Source organism: Sceloporus occidentalis, unplaced genomic scaffold (genome assembly GCF_023333645.1).
Source record: "Sceloporus occidentalis isolate IW3139 unplaced genomic scaffold, rSceOcc1.0.p SCAF_1, whole genome shotgun sequence".
NCBI classification, from domain to species: domain Eukaryota; kingdom Metazoa; phylum Chordata; class Lepidosauria; order Squamata; family Phrynosomatidae; genus Sceloporus; species Sceloporus occidentalis.
The window spans coordinates 150,235,005-150,258,103 of record NW_028316981.1 but is presented as its reverse complement, the minus strand read 5'-3'; the positions used below and the strand labels follow the sequence as shown (position 1 = coordinate 150,258,103).

Here is a 23,099-nt window from a genome sequence, read left to right as displayed (position 1 = left end):
CAAAAATGTATTCTATAATAAATAAACATGTCTAAACTGCCAGTAGACCCTATGCTATTTTATTTGACATTTGAATGATAAAAAGGTTAAAGCATACCCTCCAACATTTGACAGATGAAAACCAAGAAACATTTGGCCAAGCAACATCAGCAGTCAAAGATGGCAATAATTATTAACGAAGAACAACACATAAGCTAGGAAAGGCTGGAACAGTTTGCTTTTGCCTGAGCCTAGTGGGAAAGACACGATCCCACCACCGCCCCTCCACAACCTGAGTTAACAGAGTGCTTACTACTTTAGCATTTTGAATTCAGTTTTTAGCATGTGAATTAATCTGAGGGCAAAAGAGAAAATCTGGGAGGAGGAGAGACAAACTGGCATATATTAAAAGCAGCTGAAAAAATACAGGATTAATGGGGATTGTTCCTGCAAAATTGGGACAGTTGAAAGGTACTACCTGTTCAGGAGCATTCATTCCTTCAAACAAGTATGAGGCTACCATGTGGCTTACTGTTTTGCTGCAGTAATTATAGTTTCTGCAAATGAATCACTGACTACTGGAGCAATCTGTGAATACTTCTTTATTTTAAGTTCATGTGTAGTTGAGGGTGTTTTCTGACTAAGTGCCACTGAGCAATTTGTAACTTATTTCCAAATACACTGGCAAAGGATTGTGCAATGGAAGCTTTCTTGTTTTCATATTATTGACATTTAACCATGGTTCCTCTGTACAGAGCCTGAAAAAGTTATTCCTGGAATTACTATCCTCAGTGTCTGGTGATTCTGGAAGTTGTATTCCAAAAGGTTACCTTTCCAAGCTCTGGGTCTGTGTTCTGTGGCAGTGCAAGTAAGATGTGGATAAATCTTGGACATCTTTCTGTGACTGCTGACTCCCAAAAAAGGACACGTCTAAATATCTACCCGAAACTCTGTGTGATTTGCTAAAACACAGGTCTGAGTTTGTATTCCTATTTAGAAATTACATTTCACATTGCAGTCAGAACAACTACCATTACCAACAAAACAAACAAAACAAAACCATGTTTGAATAAACTTTATTTTGGTTGCACGATTGCTGAACCTCCTGTCTTGATTTGATTATCAGGGCATTGAAAACCACATCAGGAAACCAAATTTTGGAAATGCTTTATGTTTTAAACCCTATTTTTAATTTCCTCCATGCAGATCAGTTCCTGATTTCCTGACCAAGGCTGCAACTGCCTGGCAAAAATATGACACTGCTTTGCCATGGCTTAATACTATGGATTTCTAGTTTTGTGAGATATTTAGGCTTCTCTTTCAGACAACTCTGGTGCCACAACAAACTGTAAGTCCCAGGATTCAATAGCATAGAGCTCTGACAGTTAAAGCAGTATCAAACTGTTATTTCTGCAGTGCAGATGCAGCTCTAGTTCTAATTCTAACTGCAATAGGTACATCATAAACACAGTTGTACACACCATTGCAAACAGATACATTTTATTTCAAATGCATCAGTCTTCCCTTTCCACATAATTGTGTGTATTAGAGAATAAATTCCTTCCTAACTCCCAATACATACATTTTTAACTTTCCTTCCTTTCATTGAAGCCTTTTTGAGGTACAATTAAAAGGCATGTCATGACTCCCTTTCTTGATACCCTCTCCCATAGCCCATGACATCTTTCTGCACCATGGTTTGAAACTGACTCCAGTGAAACTGGCATTGAATTGCTTTGAACAGATGTTGGACAAGGCAGATGGAGACTTGACCCAACTATAACAGCAAATCCCGATCAGGCACAACTCTTTTCTGGTTTTCTGAATCTTGTTCTTCTTGTATTTTCTTTCTGTGGTTGTTGCTATTATCCCTGGTGCTCCTTGTGTTGGTTCTCCAAGTACTAAATGTGATGCCATAAACATTTAGAGAACAAAAAGAAAATATAGCACCTGATTCACAAATCGAAGGAGGCAGGAGATAAATAACTACAACTACACACACACGTACACACACACATATAGAGTGGACCCTTGGTATCTGATGGGATTTGGTTCAATGATCCCGCCATGGTTACCAAAATCCGTGGTGCTCAAGTCCCATTAAGTTCAATGGCATAGTAAAATAGTGTCCTTTATATAAAATGGCAAAATATAAAATGGCAAAATCAAGGTTTGCTTTGGGATTTTTTTTCCTGAATATTTACAAGCCAGCTCGCTGGTGAAGCCTCCAAGCTAGCCAGGACATGAGAGCACTCCAGCCCCAGCGCCAGAAACACCATGCGCAGCTGCGAGGAGGTGGGAACCAGTGGGAACGGCACCCCTCAAAGCTGGCTCACCAGTGAAGCCTCCAAGTCAACACGAGCTAATATTACAACAGCTGGAGGATATAGTAGTACAAGGTGGTTGTTAGAATTTGATATTATTGTCTGATAGTATTTGATAGTATTGTCTTAATTGTTATCTATTTTATATTTTATTGTATTGTATTGTAATGAGTTTTTGCTGCTGTGATTGTATTTGTATATTTGATATTGGGTTGAGGGTATATCTTAATAGACTTTAATGTTATTAATTTAATCGTATTTTGATTTATTTAACTGCATTTAGTTAAGGTAAGGGGATGAATTTTTAGTTGTATATTTGTTAATGTAATTGCTTATGTTGTTGTTTACGCATTTTTGTAAACTGCTTTGATCTGTTGGGAAAGCGGTATATAAATTAAAATTATTATTATTATTATTATTATTATTATTAAGCCATGAATGGTTGAATCCATGGATGCAGAATCTGCTATCTATCTATCTATCTATCTATCTATCTATCTATCTATCTATCTATCTATCCATCCATCCACACAAACAAAATAAAATTTAAAAGTAAATTCCAGTAAATCTACACAGTCAATCATAATAAATGCATAGACCATATACTTTTGTAGCATAATAGCAAAAAGGCGTAATAGATGTAAAGGTCCATTGGGTATGAATCTATTCACTGGAGGAAGATTAATGACTATTGGCATAAACAAACCAATGATGTAACAAAGGTATGATACATTTCAATTCTATCATCTTCATCACTATTGAAATCTAGTTCTTTTTTATTTTCTAATTCTTCCATAAAGAAAGAAGTAGACAAGAATCCAAAATGCAGAAATGTAACACTGAATACTAAAGTTATAATTGTCCAAACTATTGTATTCCCCATCACCATGTATGAATGAGAGATTTGAACAGTAAAAAAAGCAGTTAGAAAAAAACCCAACTCATTTGAGATGTGAGGCCACAGAAAAGTGCTGAGGATACCATGGACAGCCAAAAAGAAAAAGAAATGGGTCCTAGAACAGATCACTCTCTCTGGAAGCCAAGATGACTTAATTGAGGTTGTCATACTTTGGCCTCACCATGAGAAGGAAAGAGTCATTAGAAAAGGCAATGATTCTAGGAAAAGTGGGAGTCCGCAGAAAGAGAAGTGTACCTTTTTGCCCTGATGGATAGACTCAGTAAGGGAGACCACAGGCCTGAGCCTGCAGGACTTGAGCAGAGAGGTCAAGGACAGGGAGAGAGTCTCATCCACAGGGTCGCCATGAGTCAAAATTTACTCAAGGGCAGGTAACAACAACAAGAAGAAGGAAAGCTGCATATCTGCACATAACTTGATCGATGGAACTGTTGGAAAAGTATGGTCTCTGTGTTGTTACAGATGGACATGCTGCTCTCTCTTTCTCTCAATTCATTTAAAGTTTTGGTGGGAGTGGGATGGTGCCTGCTAATCCTGTTGGCTGCTGCCCCAGTTTAACCCCTGAATACCCATTCACCATATTTGCATCATCCATACACAAAGCAAAAACCATCACATACAATTATTGTTATACTATATCAGTGCCAAAGCCGTGGGTGGCCAGGGGCCATTCCCGCCAATCTTATGTATCTTCATATGATGGTCCTGAGCAGAGAGGAGTCTCTTCACTGACGCACCCACACGTTTTGTAGTTATTTGTGTGTCTTCTCCTTTAAGCACAGATTGTAAGAACCTGCCGGTTCACTACAGACACTTTTACTGGGGAAAAACAGTAGTTCTTTCTGGCCTAGTGCAACTCCTTTCTTTACAAACCCATGTAAAGTAGTGTGCAAACTATTTTACAGCTGTGAAGTCGAAGGCTTTCATGGCTGGCATCCATAGTTTTTTGTGGGTTTTTCAGGCTATGTGGCCATGTTCTAGAAGAGTTTCTTCCTGACGTTTCACCAGCATCTGTGGCTAGCATCTTCAAATAATATTTTACAGCTGTCCCCATACCACCCCCAACCCTTTTGCATGTTAACATGTTCATGTCAAGTACTACCTAAGAGGTTGCTTTATGTTAAACAGGCAGGTCTTTTGCTCTCTTCTGCCAAATGGTTAAAGACAGAAGCAGGCAGGCCCTACTATAGATATCAAAGGGGATCAACATGGTAGCAGTAGCTCTGGCCTAAGAAGCAGGACTTCCATATATCTCCTTGTTACTCTTTCACCGCATTTCTCCTGCTCTCTAAATCATCCCTTCATTTCCACACTCTCTTCTTAGCCTACAATTACAAATGCTTTCTGAAAACAGAATAGATCATATGTAAAATATAATGAACTAATTGTGCTAGTGGGGCAGAGAGGCTTGTGTGCCCTGGTGGCCCAGTGATTAAATGCTTATATTGCAGCCATTCACTCAAAACCATATGGTTGTGAGTTCAATACCAGGAAAGGGGTTCAAGCTCAACTCAGGCTTGCATCCTTCTGAGGTCGCTAAAATGAGTACCCAGCTTGTTGGGGGCAATTAGCTTACAGTTGTAAACTGTTTAGAGACTGCTTAGGCTGTATGAAGCAGTATATAAATGAAGCTGCTGTTGCTATTGTGTGGCCCTCCAAATGTTGTTGGGCTATAACTCTCATTAGCCCTACTTAGCATAGACAACAATGGGAGAATGATGGGAGCTGCATCCCACCAACATCTGGAAAAATGCATGATTCACAGAAGTAGATCATTTGGGATCCCACTTGAAATTTGTTTCCAGTTGCGTATGTCTTGGTCTCTTGCCTCTCTGCTGTTGAAAAGGAGGAAGAGGGGGATTACTACAATTTATGTTGAGGACTGGGCCACTGCTAGAACTCCATATATATCCTGCTGCCCTTGAAGTCTCTGCCACTTCCCCTTTCTGCTACTCTTCTTTTTTCCTTCCAGATACTCACACGTCACCTCCTCTTTTCTGGTTGCACCCATTTTCTCTGGGTGCAATGCAGCTTCCTCCTTCCTCGCACATACAAACTAGGCCAACAGCTGAAGATGCGGGAGGAACAACAGAGTTGCCTGGAGAGTGAGGTTCTCTCAAAATAAAAGTGTTCACAAATTCTAAAGTGAACCCACTCAAAGCTCACCTTCCAAACGTTAGATGAGCTCCATCTATCTATCCTGTTATCAGGATAGTCACAACTAAGTATAAGTGCAGGAAAAACTTCATGCAAGCTTCTCAGCAAACTTCTGCTATTTTCCTCTAATTCAGCTTCCTCACATTGGTTACACCACATCTGGCCTCTCAAGAACTACTTATTTGGTAGAATATTACCAGTTCTGCAAAAGAAAAGAGTTAAACAACTTCACAATTTTTATTTAAGATGCCCAAGAGCCTGGGCATTTTATATCTCCTGTTAGCATCTTGTAAGAATTATTCTTGTTTTTAATGGCATTTTTTGCCAAAATATTTCTAATCTCATTAATCTTGTTTTCTTCTTTCAGCTCATTCCTGCCTTCAAACCAAGCAGAATCATGATGATGAAAAAGGTACAATTTTCCTTTAATGTATACTAGTAAGATTTGTTATCTTGGAGTATGTGACACACTTAGTCTGTAGAATTAGTATTGGTGTATGATAGAACTGTGTTACAGTTTACATTTATGTGAGAAAATTACAAACTTATGTGTACAGAGAATGCAGGACCATCTTGTCAAACGTGATCTAACATATTTAGTGGGATATAAAGAAAATTAACCTAGCAATTTAGATTTAAAACTTTACTGAGATTTCAATTTTTTTTAAATTAAACTGCTGTTTTTAATTTATAGGCAGGTTTGGTTGCATGTTGCAATGATCTATCTGTGTCTTTTGTTCTAAACTACTCTGATTGCGGAGGAGCACAACACAAATGCATTGTTAAGCACAGACAAATTGGGAGGATAATTTAAGAAACATAAGAGATTCTTGTGGGCAACAGGAGCTCCAGGATTTTGGAAATGAATGTGGTGCTTCTAGAGGGATACAGCTGGGTGTTTGTGTGTTCAAGTTGCCAGTCGACTTATGGCAACTCCATTGATTTCATAGGTTTTTGTTAGGCAAGGAATATTCAGATGTGGTTTTGCCAGTTCCTTCCTTTGAAATATAGCCTAAAGCACCTGGTATTTGTTGGCCATCTCCCATCCAGGTACTAACCAGGGTTGACCGTGCTTAACTTTCAAGATCATCTTGGATCTGGTGCCTTTGGGAGATTTACTGTGCCTCTAGTTGTTTGTAGCTATAGCTGGATCAGGGCCTGAGCTGTATTTGGCTGATTAATGTTCATGGCTAATGAGCAAAGTGGCACAAAATATGCTTAAAGCTGCTAAGAGTGGGGCAAATAGAAAGTGGAATGTGTATCTCAAGAAAGGGAAGAGATCCTAGAGCAGGATGAGATGTTATTGAACTGCACCTCCCAACATTCCTCACCATTGGCTATAGTGGCTAGGGCAACTGGGACTTGCAGTCTAGTAGCATGTGGAGGGTCACCTGATTCCTGCCACTGGAAGTGTGAGTCTGCACAATTATATTATTGTAAAAATTATTGCATTGTTTAACTGGATTTGTGTATATGTATTGCTTTTGTTTTAAATTAGTTGCCTGGAAACAACAATAGAAGAGAAATATATGAATGTATTATTATTTTTATTATTATTAAATTGAAATCTCCCTGTGTTCTAGTTATTGTTTCAAATTATAATCCACAGGTCCTCTGTCCCAACCCATTCATGCTGTTTGATTGCTCAGGACTGGCAAACAGTTGGCACTGTTCATTTCCTTTCTAATGCTCAGATTATTGCAGTGTTTGAAACGTGAAACTGGACTTGTTTGAAAATTCACATTAAATTCCTGCTGCAGATGTGCCTGAAAATGTCACTTCTTGCTCAGAAGCTATAGGTGATCTGAAAATCCATGGAGGTTCATTAGAGAATTACATGTTAAATTCTTATTGCAGATACATCTGGGAATGTCACTTCTTGCTCGGAGCATGTGAAGGATCTGAAAATCTACAGTCCATTATCAGAAACCACCATAGGCAGAAATATAACACTGGAGTGCAGATCACAGAAAGGTTGTCTGCCAATTAACTACACGTTATTTTTGAACAGAGTGAAGATACATACTATAATCAAAAACAAGACAGAAGAAAAGGTTGTATTCACTGTCACTGTCAATTCCATCAGTGATGTGGGTGAATACAAATGTAGAGCTCAAAATAGATTTAACAGTGGATGCAAGTACAGTAATGGTTTCAACTTTACATTGAAAGGTATGTATATTTTCCAGTATAAAGAGAGTACCCATAAGCAGATATATCCATACCTTAATGTGTCTTTTGAGGGGGGGGGGGTCCTGCAGTTTGCATTGTAAAATAATAGGCATAATTAGTAACGCTCTGGGACTCAGAAATGGATGCATGAAAGCAAAATATGTTTTGTATAGGTACAACCACAGCTTAAATGTCTTAGGAACGTCATCTCTGCTTAAGACATTGGCTTGGAAACTGCATCTCATTCTGTATGGAAGATAGTTTTACTCATCTGCTCAATCTAACAGGGCAAATTAGGATCCAAGGCCCTGTAATACAAGGCCTGTGTTTTGATCACAGCATATTCTTCAACATTTCACAGTTGAAAACTAGGACACATGTGGCCAAGCAACATTATAGTGTGGTTAAGATGGCAAAGGTTATTAATGAGGAAGAACACATAAGCTAGGAGAGGCTGCAATGGCTTGCTTTTGTCTAAGCTTACTGGGAAGGGCAAGAATCTGTTCCCTTCTCCCTCCTGCTGAGTTAACTGAGGGTAAATGGGGGCTTTTGCACTTTGAACGGTTTGCAGCAATTGAAGTAAGCTGAGGAGAAAAGGAGGGAAGTAAGAAGAGGAGAAAAGAACTGGGACACATTAAAAGCAGCTGAAAAGCTTCCTTGTCTTTCTCTCTTTGCTCTAAATCAGCTCTGTAAACTACATGTGTGAAGGAGAGTAGAGAAATACTGTACAAGGAAAGAGTAAAGCTGCTGCTTTGTGGAAATAATTAAAGAGGTCTTTCAGAGAGAATTAGAAAAAATTAATAGAGGTCAAGAATATCAGTGTCTGTTTACTATGATGGAACTACATTCAGAGTCAAAATGAATCACTAGAAGGATGGCTGCATGTAAAGCATCAGCCGTGCAAGTCTGTTGCCTTGACAGATTTCTCACAGGCTTCCCATTGGTACATCTGGTTGCATTTCATGAGAAACATGATGCTATACTACCTAAACCTTTAGTCTGATCCAATAGCCTTCATCTTACATTCTTAATGCTTAACTGAACTTAACTAAAATCCAATATGTCAAAGTACAGATAAGGATATTCATATGTGATGTGTAGTTTTTGGCTTTGTAATACCTTCCTACAGGAGAGCTCTACTTGTGGCCCTCCAAGTATTGTTGGACTGCAACACCCAGCAGCTTTCAGCCACACAGCCATGGCAGATGAAATCCATCACATCCAAGTAACAACAGAACAACAAATTACAATTGGTACACTGAAAATCATCAAATTTCACATTGATTAGATCAGCAGGATGGGTCACTCAAATGGTCTCACAGTCCAGCTAAAGGCAATTTAATAATAATAATAATAATAATATGTTTTATTTATAGACCGCTATTCCGCGATGATCATAGCGGTGTACAGTAAAATCGTAATACAATACAAAATACAGTTAAAGGAGGGAGAAGTCTCGTCCTTCAGGCAGTCCCTGATGTTGCTGGGTCTGCCTGATGGCTCCCTCTGAGGCCGAGATGACAGTTGAGGAGGGAGGGGCCTCTTCCTTCAGGCAGTCCCTGATGTTGCTGGGTCTGCCTGATGGCTCCCTCTGAGGCCGAGATGACAGTTGAGGAGGGAGGGGCCTCTTCCTTCAGGCAGTCCAAGATGTTGCTGGGTCTGCCTGATGGCTCCCTCTGAGGCCGAGATGACAGTTGAGGAGGGAGGGGCCTCTTCCTTCAGGCAGTCCCTGATGTTGCTGGGTCTGCCTGATGGCTCCCTCTGAGGCCGAGATGACAGTTGAGGAGGGAGGGGCCTCTTCCTTCAGGCAGTCCAAGATGTTGCTGGGTCTGCCTGATGGCTCCCTCTGAGGCCGAGATGACAGTTGAGGAGGGAGGGGCCTCTTCCTTCAGGCAGTCCCTGATGTTGCTGGGTCTGCCTGATGGCTCCCTCTGAGGCCGAGATGACAGTTGAGGAGGGAGGGGCCTCTTCCTTCAGGCAGTCCCTGATGTTGCTGGGTCTGCCTGATGGCTCCCTCTGAGGCCGAGATGACAGTTGAGGAGGGAGGGGCCTCTTCCTTCAGGCAGTCCAAGATGTTGCTGGGTCTGCCTGATGGCTCCCTCTGAGGCCGAGATGACAGTTGAGGAGGGAGGGGCCTCTTCCTTCAGGCAGTCCCTGATGTTGCTGGGTCTGCCTGATGGCTCCCTCTGAGGCCGAGATGACAGTTGAGGAGGGAGGGGCCTCTTCCTTCAGGCAGTCCAAGATGTTGCTGGGTCTGCCTGATGGCTCCCTCTGAGGCCGAGATGACAGTTGAGGAGGGAGGGGCCTCTTCCTTCAGGCAGTCCAAGATGTTGCTGGGTCTGCCTGATGGCTCCCTCTGAGGCCGAGATGACAGTTGAGGAGGGAGGGGCCTCTTCCTTCAGGCAGTCCAAGATGTTGCTGGGTCTGCCTGATCTCTCCCTCTGAGGCCGAGATGACAGTTGAGGAGGGAGGGGCCTCTTCCTTCAGGCAGTCCAAGATGTTGCTGGGTCTGCCTGATGGCTCCCTCTGAGGCCGAGATGACAGTTGAGGAGGGAGGGGCCTCTTCCTTCAGGCAGTCCAAGATGTTGCTGGGTCTGCCTGATGGCTCCCTCTGAGGCCGAGATGACAGTTGAGGAGGGAGGGGCCTCTTCCTTCAGGCAGTCCAAGATGTTGCTGGGTCTGCCTGATGGCTCCCTCTGAGGCCGAGATGACAGTTGAGGAGGGAGGGGCCTCTTCCTTCAGGCAGTCCAAGATGTTGCTGGGTCTGCCTGATGGCTCCCTCTGAGGCCGAGATGACAGTTGAGGAGGGAGGGGCCTCTTCCTTCAGGCAGTCCAAGATGTTGCTGGGTCTGCCTGATGGCTCCCTCTGAGGCCGAGATGACAGTTGAGGAGGGAGGGGCCTCTTCCTTCAGGCAGTCCAAGATGTTGCTGGGTCTGCCTGATGGCTCCCTCTGAGGCCGAGATGACAGTTGAGGAGGGAGGGGCCTCTTCCTTCAGGCAGTCCCTGATGTTGCTGGGTCTGCCTGATGGCTCCCTCTGAGGCCGAGATGACAGTTGAGGAGGGAGGGGCCTCTTCCTTCAGGCAGTCCCTGATGTTGCTGGGTCTGCCTGATGGCTCCCTCTGAGGCCGAGATGACAGTTGAGGAGGGAGGGGCCTCTTCCTTCAGGCAGTCCCTGATGTTGCTGGGTCTGCCTGATGGCTCCCTCTGAGGCCGAGATGACAGTTGAGGAGGGAGGGGCCTCTTCCTTCAGGCAGTCCCTGATGTTGCTGGGTCTGCCTGATGGCTCCCTCTGAGGCCGAGATGACAGTTGAGGAGGGAGGGGCCTCTTCCTTCAGGCAGTCCAAGATGTTGCTGGGTCTGCCTGATGGCTCCCTCTGAGGCCGAGATGACAGTTGAGGAGGGAGGGGCCTCTTCCTTCAGGCAGTCCCTGATGTTGCTGGGTCTGCCTGATGGCTCCCTCTGAGGCCGAGATGACAGTTGAGGAGGGAGGGGCCTCTTCCTTCAGGCAGTCCAAGATGTTGCTGGGTCTGCCTGATGGCTCCCTCTGAGGCCGAGATGACAGTTGAGGAGGGAGGGGCCTCTTCCTTCAGGCAGTCCAAGATGTTGCTGGGTCTGCCTGATGGCTCCCTCTGAGGCCGAGATGACAGTTGAGGAGGGAGGGGCCTCTTCCTTCAGGCAGTCCCTGATGTTGCTGGGTCTGCCTGATGGCTCCCTCTGAGGCCGAGATGACAGTTGAGGAGGGAGGGGCCTCTTCCTTCAGGCAGTCCCTGATGTTGCTGGGTCTGCCTGATGGCTCCCTCTGAGGCCGAGATGACAGTTGAGGAGGGAGGGGCCTCTTCCTTCAGGCAGTCCCTGATGTTGCTGGGTCTGCCTGATGGCTCCCTCTGAGGCCGAGATGACAGTTGAGGAGGGAGGGGCCTCTTCCTTCAGGCAGTCCAAGATGTTGCTGGGTCTGCCTGATGGCTCCCTCTGAGGCCGAGATGACAGTTGAGGAGGGAGGGGCCTCTTCCTTCAGGCAGTCCCTGATGTTGCTGGGTCTGCCTGATGGCTCCCTCTGAGGCCGAGATGACAGTTGAGGAGGGAGGGGCCTCTTCCTTCAGGCAGTCCAAGATGTTGCTGGGTCTGCCTGATGGCTCCCTCTGAGGCCGAGATGACAGTTGAGGAGGGAGGGGCCTCTTCCTTCAGGCAGTCCCTGATGTTGCTGGGTCTGCCTGATGGCTCCCTCTGAGGCCGAGATGACAGTTGAGGAGGGAGGGGCCTCTTCCTTCAGGCAGTCCCTGATGTTGCTGGGTCTGCCTGATGGCTCCCTCTGAGGCCGAGATGACAGTTGAGGAGGGAGGGGCCTCTTCCTTCAGGCAGTCCCTGATGTTGCTGGGTCTGCCTGATGGCTCCCTCTGAGGCCGAGATGACAGTTGAGGAGGGAGGGGCCTCTTCCTTCAGGCAGTCCCTGATGTTGCTGGGTCTGCCTGATGGCTCCCTCTGAGGCCGAGATGACAGTTGAGGAGGGAGGGGCCTCTTCCTTCAGGCAGTCCCTGATGTTGCTGGGTCTGCCTGATGGCTCCCTCTGAGGCCGAGATGACAGTTGAGGAGGGAGGGGCCTCTTCCTTCAGGCAGTCCAAGATGTTGCTGGGTCTGCCTGATGGCTCCCTCTGAGGCCGAGATGACAGTTGAGGAGGGAGGGGCCTCTTCCTTCAGGCAGTCCCTGATGTTGCTGGGTCTGCCTGATGGCTCCCTCTGAGGCCGAGATGACAGTTGAGGAGGGAGGGGCCTCTTCCTTCAGGCAGTCCCTGATGTTGCTGGGTCTGCCTGATGGCTCCCTCTGAGGCCGAGATGACAGTTGAGGAGGGAGGGGCCTCTTCCTTCAGGCAGTCCCTGATGTTGCTGGGTCTGCCTGATGGCTCCCTCTGAGGCCGAGATGACAGTTGAGGAGGGAGGGGCCTCTTCCTTCAGGCAGTCCCTGATGTTGCTGGGTCTGCCTGATGGCTCCCTCTGAGGCCGAGATGACAGTTGAGGAGGGAGGGGCCTCTTCCTTCAGGCAGTCCAAGATGTTGCTGGGTCTGCCTGATGGCTCCCTCTGAGGCCGAGATGACAGTTGAGGAGGGAGGGGCCTCTTCCTTCAGGCAGTCCCTGATGTTGCTGGGTCTGCCTGATGGCTCCCTCTGAGGCCGAGATGACAGTTGAGGAGGGAGGGGCCTCTTCCTTCAGGCAGTCCAAGATGTTGCTGGGTCTGCCTGATGGCTCCCTCTGAGGCCGAGATGACAGTTGAGGAGGGAGGGGCCTCTTCCTTCAGGCAGTCCAAGATGTTGCTGGGTCTGCCTGATGGCTCCCTCTGAGGCCGAGATGACAGTTGAGGAGGGAGGGGCCTCTTCCTTCAGGCAGTCCAAGATGTTGCTGGGTCTGCCTGATCTCTCCCTCTGAGGCCGAGATGACAGTTGAGGAGGGAGGGGCCTCTTCCTTCAGGCAGTCCAAGATGTTGCTGGGTCTGCCTGATGGCTCCCTCTGAGGCCGAGATGACAGTTGAGGAGGGAGGGGCCTCTTCCTTCAGGCAGTCCAAGATGTTGCTGGGTCTGCCTGATGGCTCCCTCTGAGGCCGAGATGACAGTTGAGGAGGGAGGGGCCTCTTCCTTCAGGCAGTCCAAGATGTTGCTGGGTCTGCCTGATGGCTCCCTCTGAGGCCGAGATGACAGTTGAGGAGGGAGGGGCCTCTTCCTTCAGGCAGTCCAAGATGTTGCTGGGTCTGCCTGATGGCTCCCTCTGAGGCCGAGATGACAGTTGAGGAGGGAGGGGCCTCTTCCTTCAGGCAGTCCAAGATGTTGCTGGGTCTGCCTGATGGCTCCCTCTGAGGCCGAGATGACAGTTGAGGAGGGAGGGGCCTCTTCCTTCAGGCAGTCCAAGATGTTGCTGGGTCTGCCTGATGGCTCCCTCTGAGGCCGAGATGACAGTTGAGGAGGGAGGGGCCTCTTCCTTCAGGCAGTCCCTGATGTTGCTGGGTCTGCCTGATGGCTCCCTCTGAGGCCGAGATGACAGTTGAGGAGGGAGGGGCCTCTTCCTTCAGGCAGTCCCTGATGTTGCTGGGTCTGCCTGATGGCTCCCTCTGAGGCCGAGATGACAGTTGAGGAGGGAGGGGCCTCTTCCTTCAGGCAGTCCAAGATGTTGCTGGGTCTGCCTGATGGCTCCCTCTGAGGCCGAGATGACAGTTGAGGAGGGAGGGGCCTCTTCCTTCAGGCAGTCCCTGATGTTGCTGGGTCTGCCTGATGGCTCCCTCTGAGGCCGAGATGACAGTTGAGGAGGGAGGGGCCTCTTCCTTCAGGCAGTCCAAGATGTTGCTGGGTCTGCCTGATGGCTCCCTCTGAGGCCGAGATGACAGTTGAGGAGGGAGGGGCCTCTTCCTTCAGGCAGTCCAAGATGTTGCTGGGTCTGCCTGATGGCTCCCTCTGAGGCCGAGATGACAGTTGAGGAGGGAGGGGCCTCTTCCTTCAGGCAGTCCCTGATGTTGCTGGGTCTGCCTGATGGCTCCCTCTGAGGCCGAGATGACAGTTGAGGAGGGAGGGGCCTCTTCCTTCAGGCAGTCCCTGATGTTGCTGGGTCTGCCTGATGGCTCCCTCTGAGGCCGAGATGACAGTTGAGGAGGGAGGGGCCTCTTCCTTCAGGCAGTCCAAGATGTTGCTGGGTCTGCCTGATGGCTCCCTCTGAGGCCGAGATGACAGTTGAGGAGGGAGGGGCCTCTTCCTTCAGGCAGTCCCTGATGTTGCTGGGTCTGCCTGATGGCTCCCTCTGAGGCCGAGATGACAGTTGAGGAGGGAGGGGCCTCTTCCTTCAGGCAGTCCAAGATGTTGCTGGGTCTGCCTGATGGCTCCCTCTGAGGCCGAGATGACAGTTGAGGAGGGAGGGGCCTCTTCCTTCAGGCAGTCCCTGATGTTGCTGGGTCTGCCTGATGGCTCCCTCTGAGGCCGAGATGACAGTTGAGGAGGGAGGGGCCTCTTCCTTCAGGCAGTCCAAGATGTTGCTGGGTCTGCCTGATGGCTCCCTCTGAGGCCGAGATGACAGTTGAGGAGGGAGGGGCCTCTTCCTTCAGGCAGTCCAAGATGTTGCTGGGTCTGCCTGATGGCTCCCTCTGAGGCCGAGATGACAGTTGAGGAGGGAGGGGCCTCTTCCTTCAGGCAGTCCCTGATGTTGCTGGGTCTGCCTGATGGCTCCCTCTGAGGCCGAGATGACAGTTGAGGAGGGAGGGGCCTCTTCCTTCAGGCAGTCCAAGATGTTGCTGGGTCTGCCTGATGGCTCCCTCTGAGGCCGAGATGACAGTTGAGGAGGGAGGGGCCTCTTCCTTCAGGCAGTCCCTGATGTTGCTGGGTCTGCCTGATGGCTCCCTCTGAGGCCGAGATGACAGTTGAGGAGGGAGGGGCCTCTTCCTTCAGGCAGTCCAAGATGTTGCTGGGTCTGCCTGATGGCTCCCTCTGAGGCCGAGATGACAGTTGAGGAGGGAGGGGCCTCTTCCTTCAGGCAGTCCCTGATGTTGCTGGGTCTGCCTGATGGCTCCCTCTGAGGCCGAGATGACAGTTGAGGAGGGAGGGGCCTCTTCCTTCAGGCAGTCCAAGATGTTGCTGGGTCTGCCTGATGGCTCCCTCTGAGGCCGAGATGACAGTTGAGGAGGGAGGGGCCTCTTCCTTCAGGCAGTCCCTGATGTTGCTGGGTCTGCCTGATGGCTCCCTCTGAGGCCGAGATGACAGTTGAGGAGGGAGGGGCCTCTTCCTTCAGGCAGTCCAAGATGTTGCTGGGTCTGCCTGATGGCTCCCTCTGAGGCCGAGATGACAGTTGAGGAGGGAGGGGCCTCTTCCTTCAGGCAGTCCCTGATGTTGCTGGGTCTGCCTGATGGCTCCCTCTGAGGCCGAGATGACAGTTGAGGAGGGAGGGGCCTCTTCCTTCAGGCAGTCCAAGATGTTGCTGGGTCTGCCTGATGGCTCCCTCTGAGGCCGAGATGACAGTTGAGGAGGGAGGGGCCTCTTCCTTCAGGCAGTCCCTGATGTTGCTGGGTCTGCCTGATGGCTCCCTCTGAGGCCGAGATGACAGTTGAGGAGGGAGGGGCCTCTTCCTTCAGGCAGTCCCTGATGTTGCTGGGTCTGCCTGATGGCTCCCTCTGAGGCCGAGATGACAGTTGAGGAGGGAGGGGCCTCTTCCTTCAGGCAGTCCCTGATGTTGCTGGGTCTGCCTGATGGCTCCCTCTGAGGCCGAGATGACAGTTGAGGAGGGAGGGGCCTCTTCCTTCAGGCAGTCCAAGATGTTGCTGGGTCTGCCTGATGGCTCCCTCTGAGGCCGAGATGACAGTTGAGGAGGGAGGGGCCTCTTCCTTCAGGCAGTCCCTGATGTTGCTGGGTCTGCCTGATGGCTCCCTCTGAGGCCGAGATGACAGTTGAGGAGGGAGGGGCCTCTTCCTTCAGGCAGTCCAAGATGTTGCTGGGTCTGCCTGATGGCTCCCTCTGAGGCCGAGATGACAGTTGAGGAGGGAGGGGCCTCTTCCTTCAGGCAGTCCCTGATGTTGCTGGGTCTGCCTGATGGCTCCCTCTGAGGCCGAGATGACAGTTGAGGAGGGAGGGGCCTCTTCCTTCAGGCAGTCCAAGATGTTGCTGGGTCTGCCTGATGGCTCCCTCTGAGGCCGAGATGACAGTTGAGGAGGGAGGGGCCTCTTCCTTCAGGCAGTCCAAGATGTTGCTGGGTCTGCCTGATGGCTCCCTCTGAGGCCGAGATGACAGTTGAGGAGGGAGGGGCCTCTTCCTTCAGGCAGTCCAAGATGTTGCTGGGTCTGCCTGATGGCTCCCTCTGAGGCCGAGATGACAGTTGAGGAGGGAGGGGCCTCTTCCTTCAGGCAGTCCAAGATGTTGCTGGGTCTGCCTGATGGCTCCCTCTGAGGCCGAGATGACAGTTGAGGAGGGAGGGGCCTCTTCCTTCAGGCAGTCCAAGATGTTGCTGGGTCTGCCTGATCTCTCCCTCTGAGGCCGAGATGACAGTTGAGGAGGGAGGGGCCTCTTCCTTCAGGCAGTCCAAGATGTTGCTGGGTCTGCCTGATGGCTCCCTCTGAGGCCGAGATGACAGTTGAGGAGGGAGGGGCCTCTTCCTTCAGGCAGTCCAAGATGTTGCTGGGTCTGCCTGATGGCTCCCTCTGAGGCCGAGATGACAGTTGAGGAGGGAGGGGCCTCTTCCTTCAGGCAGTCCAAGATGTTGCTGGGTCTGCCTGATGGCTCCCTCTGAGGCCGAGATGACAGTTGAGGAGGGAGGGGCCTCTTCCTTCAGGCAGTCCAAGATGTTGCTGGGTCTGCCTGATGGCTCCCTCTGAGGCCGAGATGACAGTTGAGGAGGGAGGGGCCTCTTCCTTCAGGCAGTCCAAGATGTTGCTGGGTCTGCCTGATGGCTCCCTCTGAGGCCGAGATGACAGTTGAGGAGGGAGGGGCCTCTTCCTTCAGGCAGTCCAAGATGTTGCTGGGTCTGCCTGATGGCTCCCTCTGAGGCCGAGATGACAGTTGAGGAGGGAGGGGCCTCTTCCTTCAGGCAGTCCAAGATGTTGCTGGGTCTGCCTGATGGCTCCCTCTGAGGCCGAGATGACAGTTGAGGAGGGAGGGGCCTCTTCCTTCAGGCAGTCCCTGATGTTGCTGGGTCTGCCTGATGGCTCCCTCTGAGGCCGAGATGACAGTTGAGGAGGGAGGGGCCTCTTCCTTCAGGCAGTCCCTGATGTTGCTGGGTCTGCCTGATGGCTCCCTCTGAGGCCGAGATGACAGTTGAGGAGGGAGGGGCCTCTTCCTTCAGGCAGTCCCTGATGTTGCTGGGTCTGCCTGATGGCTCCCTCTGAGGCCGAGATGACAGTTGAGGAGGGAGGGGCCTCTTCCTTCAGGCAGTCCAAGATGTTGCTGGGTCTGCCTGATGGCTCCCTCTGAGGCCGAGATGACAGTTGAGGAGGGAGGGGCCTCTTCCTTCAGGCAGTCCCTGATGTTGCTGGGTCTGCCTGATGGCTCCCTCTGAGGCCGAGATGACAGTTGAGGAGGGAGGGGCCTCTTCCTTCAGGCAGTCCAAGATGTTGCTGGGTCTGCCTGATGGCTCCCTCTGAGGCCGAGATGACAGTTGAGGAGGGAGGGGCCTCTTCCTTCAGGCAGTCCAAGATGTTGCTGGGTCTGCCTGATGGCTCCCTCTGAGGCCGAGATGACAGTTGAGGAGGGAGGGGCCTCTTCCTTCAGGCAGTCCCTGATGTTGCTGGGTCTGCCTGATGGCTCCCTCTGAGGCCGAGATGACAGTTGAGGAGGGAGGGGCCTCTTCCTTCAGGCAGTCCCTGATGTTGCTGGGTCTGCCTGATGGCTCCCTCTGAGGCCGAGATGACAGTTGAGGAGGGAGGGGCCTCTTCCTTCAGGCAGTCCCTGATGTTGCTGGGTCTGCCTGATGGCTCCCTCTGAGGCCGAGATGACAGTTGAGGAGGGAGGGGCCTCTTCCTTCAGGCAGTCCAAGATGTTGCTGGGTCTGCCTGATGGCTCCCTCTGAGGCCGAGATGACAGTTGAGGAGGGAGGGGCCTCTTCCTTCAGGCAGTCCAAGATGTTGCTGGGTCTGCCTGATGGCTCCCTCTGAGGCCGAGATGACAGTTGAGGAGGGAGGGGCCTCTTCCTTCAGGCAGTCCCTGATGTTGCTGGGTCTGCCTGATGGCTCCCTCTGAGGCCGAGATGACAGTTGAGGAGGGAGGGGCCTCTTCCTTCAGGCAGTCCAAGATGTTGCTGGGTCTGCCTGATGGCTCCCTCTGAGGCCGAGATGACAGTTGAGGAGGGAGGGGCCTCTTCCTTCAGGCAGTCCCTGATGTTGCTGGGTCTGCCTGATGGCTCCCTCTGAGGCCGAGATGACAGTTGAGGAGGGAGGGGCCTCTTCCTTCAGGCAGTCCAAGATGTTGCTGGGTCTGCCTGATGGCTCCCTCTGAGGCCGAGATGACAGTTGAGGAGGGAGGGGCCTCTTCCTTCAGGCAGTCCCTGATGTTGCTGGGTCTGCCTGATGGCTCCCTCTGAGGCCGAGATGACAGTTGAGGAGGGAGGGGCCTCTTCCTTCAGGCAGTCCCTGATGTTGCTGGGTCTGCCTGATGGCTCCCTCTGAGGCCGAGATGACAGTTGAGGAGGGAGGGGCCTCTTCCTTCAGGCAGTCCAAGATGTTGCTGGGTCTGCCTGATGGCTCCCTCTGAGGCCGAGATGACAGTTGAGGAGGGAGGGGCCTCTTCCTTCAGGCAGTCCCTGATGTTGCTGGGTCTGCCTGATGGCTCCCTCTGAGGCCGAGATGACAGTTGAGGAGGGAGGGGCCTCTTCCTTCAGGCAGTCCCTGATGTTGCTGGGTCTGCCTGATGGCTCCCTCTGAGGCCGAGATCACAGTTGAGGAGGGAGGGGCCTCTTCCTTCAGGCAGTCCAAGATGTTGCTGGGTCTGCCTGATGGCTCCCTCTGAGGCCGAGATGACAGTTGAGGAGGGAGGGGCCTCTTCCTTCAGGCAGTCCAAGATGTTGCTGGGTCTGCCTGATGGCTCCCTCTGAGGCCGAGATGACAGTTGAGGAGGGAGGGGCCTCTTCCTTCAGGCAGTCCAAGATGTTGCTGGGTCTGCCTGATGGCTCCCTCTGAGGCCGAGATGACAGTTGAGGAGGGAGGGGCCTCTTCCTTCAGGCAGTCCAAGATGTTGCTGGTCTGCCTGATGGCTCCCTCTGAATTTAAATGGGGAAGTTCTCTTTTTGGCAAAAGCAACAAAAGAATATCAAGTTTCAGTGAAGTTTTGTCCTCATTATTGGATAATATTTTCAAATTGTAAGGCAGTTTTGCCGCGTTCTGTCTAGATTTTTGCTCATTTGAGTGTCTCCGCTGGTGAGCCCTTTCTAAAATCTAACACCATCTTTAGAACCATAGGTTGCCCACTTCTCCCTTTACAGTAATCCTCTAATGGATGCAACCAATGATCCAGCTGTTAAAGATGTGGGGGGTCAAGAGGGGATAGAGTGACTTGCTCAAGGCAACCTCCTGAATCCTATTGATTAGGAGGACACATTGAAACAACAGTTAATGGTAAATCAATGCACAGATAAATTCCATTAATTCAATTATCTTTTTTAGTTGGAACTAATAATAGGAATCAGACCCTAGTGACTTTGTCACTAAACTTAAGTCTAAAGAGGATAGGGGTTATGCCTACACTTCAAAAACATATTAATCCCAGCTCTTGTTGCTGTGTGCCTTCAAGTTAATTCTGATTTAAGGCAAACGTATTATGAGCTTTCTTGGCAGAATTTGTTAAGAGGGGCTTTGCCTTTACCTTCCTCTGAAGCTGAGAGAGTGTGATTTGTCCAAGTTCCTCCACGGATTTCCATGGCTGAGCAGGGATTTGAACCCTGGTCTCCAGAGTCATAGTCCAATGCTCAAACCACTTCATCATGATGGCTCTCATATATACCCCATACAGGATGAATCGTACACAATGAGATCCTACTGGATGCTAAGAAGTCTACCAACACTTCTTGATTTCTTTTCTTAAGGGAAGGAACTATCCTGAGCTGCCCAAGACAACTGTCTAACTCCTAAATGTGTTCATCACTGTACTAAATATTATGATTCTAATCACTATATTACACTAGCTTTCTTAGGTCCATGTTTATGTTGATTAGTAGGGCAGTTGATGCCTCCAACCAATGGAGATGCTAGAAGGTTCCACCCAACCCGTGGTCTGCTCTGGTCACAGTTCTCCTTGAGTACCTCCCTACCCACAAATTCCTCCAAGCAGCCATGAAAGCTTCACTGAACACCTGTACAAATAGTTGGTTGTAGTAGAGAGCAGTGAATGTATGAATTCATGCAGTAATAAAGCTAGGAAAAAGTAATTTCCCACAATCCTCCTCCTGGAAAGCTTGTGTGGGTAAGCATATGGTATACCTGCAAGGCCAGGAAGATAATTCCTCTCCCATAGACACTCCCATTCATTTAGTGTTTGAATGTTCAGGTCGGGTCTAGTAACAAGGGAGGTGAGGAACCTGTGGCTCCCAAGCAATGGTCAGAGATGATGAAGTCCAATAACCTAAAGAGGACTCCAGATAACCCATCCCTGAGTTAAAGCATAATGTTTTTCTTTCTAGTGCTCAGTATACTTCAACACTTCAAAACCAACATTATGCTTTTGTTGCAGATCAGTCCAAGGATGTCATTTCTTGCTCAGATCCTGTGAGTGATCTTGAAATCTACAGTCCTGTTTCAGAAACTGAAGTAGGTGGGAAGGTGACACTGGAGTGCAAATCAACTGCCAGGTGTCTGCCAATTAACTACACCCTGTTTTTTAAAAAAGACAAAGCACTACGGTTTGCAACCAAGAACAAGGAGGAAGAAAGGATAGTGTTTAATTTCACCATCAATTCCACCAGTGAACTGGGCGAATATAAATGCAGAGCTCGAAACAGATTTAATTATGCACCCAAGAACAAATACAGTCATGGCTTCAACTTTACACTAAGAGGTATATGTATTTTTCCAATAACACAAAACAGAATTCTGAATTTAGGGTGTAATCCTGAGAAGTGCCAATGACTGGAACTTCTCATTAAGAGCAGGTATTTGACAGCCTAATGTGTCACATGCTAATAGCTTGTAAGAACATAAAGGATGATATTTCAACTTTTAAAGCAGGACTCCCATTTGTTCCAGGTATTCAGATTTGAAAATAGACTAGTCAGCATTCTTATTCATGTTGTTGTTGTTCTCAGTAGAGCCAGATCAGAATTTGATTAATTAAGTGGAGTTAGCTGTAGCTAGATTGGGGGCAGAGTAAACATTTGCAAAATCAAGGGTGGGACTTGTACAGCCCCTCCAGATGTTGTTTGACTGTAACTCCTACCAGACCTAGCCAGCAAAGCCAGTGGTGAGGTCCGCTGAGAGCTGCAGTTCAGCAACCTTTAGAAGACCACACTATTCCCATCCCTGTGCTAGTGGAACATCCAAAGTAAAAGAGCCATGTATGAATGCATTAGGAGTGGGACAGTGAAATACTGGAAGTCTCCAATCTTAAGCAAGGCAGGAAGTCCTAGAGGGAAGTGTTAGCATGCACATTTATGAAGAAGCACAGTGTGGTTTATATAGGAATAGCTTCTGCTTAAGGGTCTGCATCAATGATGAAAAGACGTTAGCTTACTGGTAGTTCTTTTCTTCCACAAATGAGCATAATTTTGCTAAGGCAAGGAGACCCCCTTTTCCCACTCCACCATCCTATCTCCCAAAAACTCTGGTCCTAAAATTTAAGGACCCAAGAACATGGTGTTGAAGGCTGTAGACAGACAAGAGAGTGACTAGAACCCCTCCTTTTGTACTCGCTAAAAACAATCCAGGATCCAAGACACTATTCTTTAATTTATTTAAACAGGTATCACAGTAAACCTGTCTTTGCTCACCTAATGTGCCTTTAAACTCCTTTGTCCCAGAGGCAGCAGAAGAAGAAAAGAACAAACTAGTTGTGTTCATTGTTGCTCCTTTGCTCCTGCTGTTGTTGCTGATAGTAATCGCTGTAGCAATTCCATTGATGATCCTTCCTTGGTGTAAAGCAAGTAAGCATGGATTTGTTTACTTATTTTGAATGTCTTTTTTCAAAAACATTTTGCATCCTATGGATTCTAGAAAACACCATGCATTACTTCTAGCTTTTTCTTCACAAGCTAAACCCTTCCCCCCCCCCTTGGTTTCCTAGCACACTATGCACATTTCAACACTATCTAACTCCTCATTCCCATGAGGGCGCCCTTGCAAGCTTTCAAAGCTCCATAGGCTTCTTCATCAGGCATGATGTTACAAACCAAATAGGAGGGGAAAACAGTTGGAGATGTTAGTCAGATGCCTGCATGTTGTTTCAGTCCTTAGTAAAGATGTTACAATGGGGAGGGTATCTTTTGCAGGCATGCTCCTCCTCCTTCTGGCCATGTGGCAATAGGGAGATTTTCAAAGTCCAGGAAGTTTATAGTCGATTTGCATCTACCCCTCTTTTGCAATGCAGTATGTCTCCATTCCAGTGAGGTCACGGGCCTCTTTGTAGGCAAAAACAATGGATTCCTCAAGAAGTCTCCATGTTTTTGCATCTGGAACATTTTGGTGATGGTAAAACATGCGAATTCAGTCCAGATTTAGGAAGAAAAAAATTGTTTTATCTTGCTTGAAGTCCCAGTCCACAGGCTACTCTTCATGATTTCTCTGTTGCAGCTACAATGTGGTATCTCACAATACAGAAAACATTCAGGGTAGCTGTGTTGGCGATTTAACAAATACAAACAGAAATCCATCAGTGATAGCTTTATTGACCAACTGAAATGCACAATATACTTGTTGCAAGCTTTCAAAGCTCCATGGGCTTCTTCATTAAAACTGGACTTGCCACTTCATTTCCCTACTCACAGGATTTTGATTTTGAATTGACATTCTCACACATAAATGACTGTCCCTGTGCTTTCTATCACACCAAATGCACCTGAGGAAGTAGGTTCAATTCTATAAAAGCTCATGCTACCAACTCCTTTCTTTCAATTAGTCTC

At 48.7% G+C, this 23,099-nt stretch overlaps 1 protein-coding gene across 1 annotated transcript in view; it reads left to right on the top strand.

Moving 5' to 3' along the window:
* The first annotated feature begins 413 nt into the window (after positions 1-413).
* Positions 414-23,099, top strand: part of MILR1 (mast cell immunoglobulin like receptor 1) — a 31,163-nt gene continuing 8,477 nt past the window's right edge. Inside the window, exons 1-7 of the mRNA XM_089526928.1 lie at positions 414-450; positions 843-847; positions 1,291-1,327; positions 5,744-5,788; positions 7,234-7,548; positions 20,720-21,043; positions 22,002-22,124. Of these exons, the coding sequence (XP_089383054.1) occupies positions 414-450; positions 843-847; positions 1,291-1,327; positions 5,744-5,788; positions 7,234-7,548; positions 20,720-21,043; positions 22,002-22,124 (886 nt within the window). The remainder of the gene's footprint in view (positions 451-842; positions 848-1,290; positions 1,328-5,743; positions 5,789-7,233; positions 7,549-20,719; positions 21,044-22,001; positions 22,125-23,099) is intronic.